Raw genomic sequence first — 9,312 nt, 5'->3', positions numbered from 1 at the left:
ATAATAATTAATAATAAAAATTAAAATATTATTAAAATTTCATATTTTTATTTATTTAAAAATTATTTAATTTTATTTTTATCAAAAGGGTAGTTTGGTAATTTTCAAATTTTATTTATTATAACTTTTTTTTTAATTTATCACATCACTCAAATCATTCATTTATTCTCACAAAATTCATCTTTAGATCTATTTATTTTACTCTCTAAATCCATTCAAAAAAATATATTTATCTACACAAATCTACATAAATCCATCCTCACACTCTTCCTTAAATTCATCTTTCTCAAACGAACAACATAGCCTTAATAATACTTTAAGTTGTATTTATGACATCTAAAAGAAATTGTATTTTTACATGACTCTTTACCAAATTATTCGTAATGATGTTACAATAAATGTTATAAATTATCAAGATATATCCATTACTTGTCTCATTGAAAAATATAACTAATATATATTAATTAGGTTAAAAAACAATAATAAATAAGAAAGAATATCATTTTAAAAATAATAAATTTATTCTATAAATTTAATGTTATCAACTAAATCGATCGGTGAATGTTCTATCTGGGCTATCATTTTAGCCTTTTAAATATTTTTTATTAATCCAATGTTTGTATTAGCCAATTAAAAATAAAAGGAGATTTTATTAAATAGTAATACCGAATTGATTTGACATATTTGTTGTTAGCTGTACTTAATTGGGTAATGATAGGATGACACCCCAAACTTACCACTTTCATTACCACCTTAAAATTAACTTGTAACTCAAGACTAATTAACTTGTAACCTTTTTATTAAATAGTAATACCGAATTGATTTGACATATTTGTTGTTAGCTGTACTTAATTGGGTAATGATAGGATGACACCCCAAACTTACCACTTTCATTACCACCTTAAAATTAACTTGTAACTCAAGACTAATTAACTTGTAACCTATGAAAGTGGTAATGAAAGTGGTAAGTTTGGGGTGTCAAAGTATCATTTTTCGTACTTAATTTGAAAGTGTTTTATTCAATTTTATACTTGTTTTTTTCAAGTCTAATTTTCAAGGCTAACTAAATAGGTTTAGGATATATTCGAATATCTATAAAAGTTATATTATTTTAACATTTGATTATAAATTTAATTAAAATTAGAAATAATTTTCTCTAAAGGAATTTTCTATAAAGTAATTTTGAAATAATTAACTTTGATAAAAGTTTAAGTTACAAAAAATCCCTTCAATAAAAAATGTTAAAATTTTGTTGTCCATGGTAAAAGTGAAAATACTTATTTATAATAGGTTCAATGATCAATTGATCATATTATATTATTTGCCTAGTAAAACTTGATAAGATAACTTACGTTTATAGGTAATATGAAAATTTATTCTTATAAACTTGTAAAAGTAACTTATCGAACACAATGAAATATTCAATATAAAATATTTAATGGTAACATTTTTTTAATTCATTATAATTATTAATCTTACATTTACTTTAGAGAGTAATATTTCCATTATAAGTGTAATGTTTATATTTTGTTTGATCTTTCTATAGCAATAATATTTTTTTGTTAATTTAAAAAAAGGGCAATGAACTTTATTTTTTTTACCAAGATATTCTTCAAACAATAATCAGAGACCAATTAAAAAAGTATAAATTATTAGCAATTTCTTACAATGGCAAATTTACTTATCCTAACAGTTTTTTCATAAAATAAAATTAACATACTAAAAAACGTCTATTTATCTACCAAATGGTGTTTACCTTTAGTATAACTTAAGAATCTAAAGAAAAGGGAAGTTCAAATTTTTACTTTCATAAAATGAAAGAGATCCTTAAATTAACATTTAAATATATCCTTGTATATTTTTAATTCATATGAAAGTTTTAGCCACCACTACTTTTCCATCTTATACTTGATTACGGCTAAATTACCAACTAGAATTTCTTATATGATGATATACATTATTTTAAAATATGATTACCATAAAACAGGATCAGAGTTATCCACAATCAATGGCTTGACTAATACTGGGACCTGATTTGACGGCAAGGTAAGATTTATTATCAGTAATAAGGATGGAAGCAATTTGTTTTGAAATAACCATTGGTATTTGCAGTTTGCAGGATAAAAAAATTGTTTAAAAGTTCACAAAATTACGCTATACGTTAAATATTAACTGCTTTTAGAAAACAGTAGAACAGAGAATTTAATTAATTTCAAGGTCATTCTAATTTCGTCTAAATTATGATATACCTTTGCATTTTGCATACAACTAACTGGTGTCGAGAAATAGATATATCATGCCTTCCTAAATACAACACGTCTTTCTCTCTTGTACTCTATTTCATCCCTCTGGTGCATGATTATAAGAGCTCTTCTCACCTGCAAAACGTAGTTAAGTGAATGAATACCTAAACTACGAGTCTCTCGATAAATTATGCCAGCCAAGAGAAGTTAAGTGGATATTTGATACTTACGATAGACTCATTCATCCCCATTCTGCTAAGGTCGTCAATCAGCCTCCTTTCTGATATGTGATTTCCAATCCCAATTCTTCTCTTTATCTGAGTTTCAGCTTGCTGCTCACAATGTAAATCAATCCATCAGGATAAGCAAGATGGAAAAAGCAAGATGACCCTCGTAACAAGACAAACCTTTATTTCATTTGCCATATCAGGTGTAAGATTTATTTGTTGGTTTATCCCGGACTTAGCTGCATCCATTGTGGACACAGTGAAAAGCCTTACTGCTTCTTGTACATTTTCCTCAGTAGCAAGATGAGATCTGGTGCAAGAATTAATCAAGGTACATTTCTTTATATGAAAGATGCATGGATCATCACAAGAATAAACAAAAAGACACTCCAAGAAAGAAAAAAAGAAATGATTAACTTTACAAACACTAGTAATATTGTTTAGTCAAACATTTGGGGAAACATCACATGTAATGATGGAATTATTTTCTACCGGAAAACATAGGTGACTAAAACTTCAATTCGTCGGCCCATTGATCCAACCAATTTATAGAAAGTTTAGGAAAGCTACTAAAGAATGACACCCATTTTTATGTGATTTTTTGAACAAACGTGTTTTGACTGATGGGTTATTATATATATATATATATATATATATATATATGTGTGTGTGTGTGTGTGTGTAAGATAAGTCTAACCCTTGTAAGAGATTGACCATATTTTTAATCTAAACACAAGATAAAGCTTTCTGTCTAATATGAAACTTTGACTCACTTAGATTATTCCCATATTGTTAAAACTACTGATCAAATTTAGACATGCATTATGAAATTTCTTGCACCATAGGTAGTAATATCCTATACATGCACCGAGTCATATTTTTCCAAGAAATTTTACTTCGAGCTTTGGAGAAAGGGGACCGTTGAAATAAAAAATAATAGCAATACTTACAGTTTCATCTTTGCAAGTGCTTCGCTCAACCTAACAATTGCTTCCAGCTGCCTTACAGTTATCGGTATTGCTGCAGCTTCTCCAGTTTCATTCGCTTGTTGCCTCATATCCTGTATAAACATTTTTTTCCAAAAACAAAATAAGTGAATTATATTCCTTAAAGATTCATTACACCAAATCAGCATTCACAGGAGAAATATGGCAACATTTACTAGCAATAAATTATTAATTTATGCAAGACATAAAACGAAACAAATAAAGGACCGAACGAATCTTCAACTTCTAGCGACTACGTTTAAAGACCAAATACAAATTTATTTAGACTAAACGATAATAAATTCATGTATACCTGTCTGATTTTCACATAATGATTCTGCAATAATGTAGTTGCAGATTCAGATAGGCGAGGGTGGCATTCATTTCGACAATATTGTAAATACCTATTTAAACAAGGTCAAGACTCATTTTCTGGAATGATTGAAAGAACAAATGGTTGAAATAACTGAACGAAAAGTCAACAGCATTGCATACCTCTTCAGCCAATTCTCTTCTTTAGAAGTTTTGCTCTCACCCATCAATGCACCAGCCCGTCCAGCCGATGCATGGACCTTTATGATATGATTAGCAATTATCTGAAACCAATCATCCACAATTGAAGACAAATCAATCCTTACGTGTAAAGAATATGGTCTGCAAAACTAGACGTTCTACACAGCACATTTGTTGACAACTGAATGTTACACTAGAATAACAATACAAAAATAGTCTATATGATAAAATATTTGTTTTGACCGTGTCACAACACAGAAAACAAATTTGACTTAACTGAACAAGGAACATTCAATAGTTGCAACGCAATGCATATTGCAAAAAGTAAACAGTACCTTGTCTTGACTGTACATTCTGACATCTTTCACAATAAAAATCAAGTCAAACCGAGAAAGAATGGTAGTCTGCAAGTCAATGTTATCCTGTGCAGTCTGCAAAAACATTCAAGGCTTCTTCCATCAGTATCTTGTACAACTACAGTATGTTTTTTCTAGAAAATGAAAACAGATAAACTAGGGTTTACAGTAGACCTTGAGATCATCATAACGTCCAGATGGAGGGTTGGCAGCAGCAAGTACTGAAGTTCGTGAGTTAAGAACAGTTGTTATTCCCGCTTTGGCAATGGATATAGTTTGCTGTTCCATGGCTTCATGAATAGCAACTCTGCATAAAAAACAACATATGAGTTTCATCACAAATTTACGATTACGACTTACATAACAAAATGACAAAAATGTATACCTATCTTCTGGTCTCATTTTATCAAACTCATCAATGCATACAACACCTCCATCAGCCAAGACCATGGCTCCTCCTTCAAGATAAAACTCACGCTGAAGTACACAACATAAATCAGAGACTACTAAAACAAGATAGGTGAAGGTAAAAGCTTATGATTAGAAGTTAAGGAGTAGTATAATGAAAATTTGCTACCTGATACAAACAGTTTAAAAGAGAAAGAACTTACCGTACTGCTATCCTGTATTACAGAAGCTGTAAGTCCAGCAGCTGATGAACCTTTTCCAGAAGTATAAACAGCAATAGGAGCAGTCTTTTCAACAAACTTCAGAAACTATAAAAGGCAATGGTACACGCATTAGAAAACACAAACTATAAAGTGAATGGAAAAATTCTTCCACTTTAGTTTCAAAATTATCCATAAACAAGCAGCATTAGCACAAACAATTTCTAATAATACAATTACCAAAACTTGACTGAAATTCAAATCCAGTGGAGAAACACAATAGCTAACCTGTGACTTAGCTGTAGATGGATCCCCCAGAAGCAATACATTGATGTCACCTCTTAACCGGACTCCATCAGGCAAATGCTGTTTGAAAACAAAATGGTCATGTGATCAATTGCTGTGTTTTACCCCCCAATAAAAAAATGGATACTCAGACAACGGTATACCTTTCTTGACCCTCCAAACAGAAGACAGGCTACAGCCTTTTTGACATCATCATGTCCAAATATAGATGGAGCAATTTTGGAGCAGATATTTTTATAGGCATCAGGTTCAGCAGCAAATTTTTTAAATTCTTCTATCTGCAAAGAGTATCATTGTTGAGGGGACTATGACATTATGTAGGATTAAAAATTTAGTCAAGGTTCATAAAATGGGGGAAGAAAAGTATTCTTTAATTCATTAGAGTTGGGAAATCATAACTGGAATGCAGTAGGAGGGGGTACAATACTTCGGACACTATACTCATTAAGTTACACTGTAACCGAAATTTGACAAGAACCACAGAACCATTGATGGACCTAAAGAATAACGGCTTATGTGCTTTTAGAAAGATTAATAGTAGTTGTTATACTGAAAACCACCAAATAAACTCTAATTTAAATTATATTCCTATTTTTATAATATAACTCTATTTGAACCCACTGAGTTCAGTATCTATAATATCCCCCGCAAACTCAGGGTCCTGGGTATGCGGCTGCACAGGACCCGGCAGGGAAGAGACCATCAATTCATAAATGTTTCACCACTGACCTCATCTTGTGTAAATGCAGCTGGACCCCGAGACTTGGTCTCGTTTGTTTCTTCTATGCCTACAACCCTAATATAAGGCTGTCTAACTGCAACGGCTCCTTTGTGGCTGCATATAACACAATATTTCAAGCCAGACATCAGTTCGAGATGAGAGGATGAGAGATTGAAACAAATTAAATGAAAAAAAAAACGACGAGTGATGAATCTCACGATGTAGAAGAGTTAGAAGCTTGGTAGACACTATAAATTCCCATGATTGACAGTCTTGAGCCAGGTACTACTGTCTGAACCAGATGTCGATCAACAGAGAGAAGCAGGTTTCTAGGAAGCTCTCCAGTTGGAACGTCCTTCAATGATCACAACACCATATATGGTTAGATTTCCAAGAGAACTTAAATATTTTTTAACAAATAAATGCGTATTGCTACCTCTGGATTTTCCTGCAGCTTCAAAGTTTGTTGGTCAACATATCTGCTCTTGTCAGGGACCACAAGCCAGGGATCAATTGGGCAAGGCTCTTCTCCAGGCTACAGAAGCCCCTTGTCCCGTAAGTAAATCATTAACATATAACACCAAACAAAGAAAGACATCGAATATAAACACAAACTAAACCTGAGGAACATGATCACAAGATCGAGGAACAATGGCTCCTCCAAGTCCTGGCCGACATGGAACCTGCTTCCCCTTCTTACAGTTTTTACATATCAGGGTAACATAAGTGGCCTTTGCCTTAGTCCTGGAGGCAGCAATAGTAATCCCAGCGATTTTAACAAGTTTTGATATGTACTGAGCCTGTATAAAGAAAACACCCCTATGACTCCACGAATTCAACTCTACTCAACAACAAAACACCCCAATTTTAACCAAAAGCATCATATGCACAAAATTTCAAATTGTAAACTGAATTATATTTAATCCACATACCCCGAGCGATCTCATGGAAATCGGATCCTCCTTGGAGGTGAGCAAAATCTGAACATCACCGGGAATAGGATCCTCCATGGCTCCAGTATCTCCAGCAACCTTGGTCTTCAAACTCACGAGAACCTGCGCCGCTGCCGTTTCGAACTACAAAAGCAAGAAAGAATGTCAGAATCGGAAACGACAGCGTTTGAGGAGAGAGGGAGAAACCAACAGTACCAGGGGCAAAATATCGGCGGGGGAAGAGCGGAGTTTGGCTGGAAGATCGGAGTCGAACGTGTCGAGATCTCCCATATCGACGAGAAGGAACTTAGGGTTGTGGAGTAGGCTCTCTCTGTAAGGGAAAACGTTGTTGGCGGTCTCGAAGTTTCGGATGAACTCCTTGAATTTCTGGAGGAGGGAGTGGTTCGAATCGGTGCCGGCCTCCCCACGAGCGCCGGCGCCGTCGTCTCCGGCGAGCGCTTGGTCGCTGTAGTAGACGGCTCCTTCGTCCCACCCTGACATCTTCGCTCAAGCTCTGAGGCACGTTAGGGTTTCGTTTGGGTTGGATTGAAGGAAAGAATGACAAATAGAGTGAAGAACCAATCTCCCACGGTTTCGATTTCTTCGAATGAAGTAAAAAGAAGATAGAAAGAGACCAAGAAGAAGGGTGCTTTTGGCGGGAAACTATTAGCGGGAAAGTGTTGGCGGGTGACACTGGTGCTCGCACGTGCCTCGTGTAAGGGTTAAGCGTCTGTGGCATGTGATTAGAGCGTATAATTATAAAATTAAGATATTTATATGACATAAATATTTGCATTATTTATATTATATAGTATATTATATATTAAATATAAAAAAAAGTCTGAAACTTAAAGTCCATCCCAAAATATTCGGATAAAACGCGATAGGCTAATTATGACAATATGAAAAAAAAAAACTTATTTGTCTGTATATTTTCTTGGTTTTTTTACAGAAAATAGTGTAATTTTATTTTAAAATTATCTATTTAAACATATTTTAAAAATATTATTAAAATAGGTCAATTTTAAAGAAAAATATTTTAAACAAAGAATTGAGATTTATATTTTTATACAAAATATGTTATGTTTTTATTTTATTTTATTTTATGTGTTAATATTATTTATTTTAAAATTTTTAGAATTTTGTTTTTTTTATATTTACAAATTTTAACTTTTTAACAAATTGATATATGTATTTTTAGTTTTAATTTCTTAATAAAATAAAATTAAAATATATTATTATATAATTTTATTAATATAAAGTTTAATTTAATATTTTTAATAATTTGATGAATAATTTTATATAATATTAAAATTATATAACAATATTTTCTTAATAATTTGATAAATAAGTTAATATTTTAAAAAAACATATTTATATATAAAAAATTAATAATAAAATTATTTAAACAAATTAAAATGAAAAATATTTTATATTAAAAAATAAAAAATTATCTTTGGTTCATTAATTAAATTATTAATAAACATTTAAAATTAAAAATATATAAATAATATATAATTTTATAAAAGTGTAAGAAAGATAAAAACTCAAAAAAATTCAATTACTATTTCAATTTTTTAATTTTTTTATGAAATACAAAGTTCGACAATTTTTATTCATAATGAACATTAAAGTTATATAACCATTGTGGTCAGTGTCCGAATCTAAGATTCTAAATTAATATAGACAATAATAAATTATTTGGATTTCAATCAAATAATATTTTCAAGTATAAAAAATAATCGGGAAAACAAAATCGTGAGAACAAATATATAAGGTTATTAGGCACAAAATAATTTTGTTCATATATTTGATAATAATTTGAAAAAAAAAAAAAACAGGAGTTTCCATTATTCCTTGGATGTTTCATATATTCATAATTTTAATGACTAAATCCATATATTTATAAAGATGAATGACTAAATTAGTCAAAAATTTCAATCAGCAACTAATTCCAAATTTCACTGAAACTTGAGGGACCAAAAACATATTTAACTCTTTTATATAAAGAGCTTGATTAGGGAGTATAACTCAATAATATTGTCATTTATACTTGACTACTATTATAAAGATCTTTCATGTTGTGTTCACTTGAAGGAGAGTGCATTATCGAAGATGGAAATTAGAGTGAATATCATGTTCGTTTATGAGATTTTGTGGGAAAGGCATTGCAATGATTATAGGGATGCATAGATTAGTGATCTCACCCATTATATGCTGATTTGCGTAGATTATGTTACGTTATTACAAGTTTACCCTCTCCTCTCTCTCTCTTTCATGTGCAATGCATGATTTGGATCGGATACCTGGTGTTGAGGATTCGATCCTCTTGGCATGGATTGGATACAGATTGGATCCACATAATGCAGATCGGATACAGGGTTTTGCGCACAATATAATTTAACCCCTTTTTTATACCA

General features: G+C 31.3%; 1 protein-coding gene across 1 annotated transcript; it reads right to left on the bottom strand.

Annotated features, from left to right (window-relative positions):
• Positions 1 to 2,081: 2,081 nt before the first annotated feature.
• On the bottom strand, positions 2,082 to 7,509 carry MCM5 (Minichromosome maintenance (MCM2/3/5) family protein). Its single transcript, XM_028061221.2, has 18 exons — positions 7,109 to 7,509; positions 6,893 to 7,036; positions 6,581 to 6,760; positions 6,397 to 6,495; positions 6,179 to 6,315; positions 5,969 to 6,074; positions 5,383 to 5,517; positions 5,222 to 5,299; positions 4,937 to 5,041; positions 4,711 to 4,802; positions 4,500 to 4,632; positions 4,305 to 4,400; positions 3,952 to 4,052; positions 3,770 to 3,860; positions 3,421 to 3,530; positions 2,651 to 2,780; positions 2,474 to 2,575; positions 2,082 to 2,378 (listed from the first exon to the last, which is right to left on the bottom strand). Exons 1-18 carry the CDS (start codon positions 7,391 to 7,393, stop codon positions 2,295 to 2,297), a joined length of 2,208 nt encoding a protein of 735 aa, XP_027917022.1. The 5' UTR covers positions 7,394 to 7,509; the 3' UTR covers positions 2,082 to 2,294.
• Positions 7,510 to 9,312: the final 1,803 nt, after the last annotated feature.

This window comes from Vigna unguiculata, chromosome 3 (genome assembly GCF_037176805.1).
Source record: "Vigna unguiculata cultivar grain cowpea cultivar isolate G323 ecotype 2 chromosome 3, ASM3717680v1, whole genome shotgun sequence".
In the NCBI taxonomy this organism is placed as follows: domain Eukaryota; kingdom Viridiplantae; phylum Streptophyta; class Magnoliopsida; order Fabales; family Fabaceae; genus Vigna; species Vigna unguiculata.
This window is presented reverse-complemented; position numbering and strand designations above follow the sequence as displayed.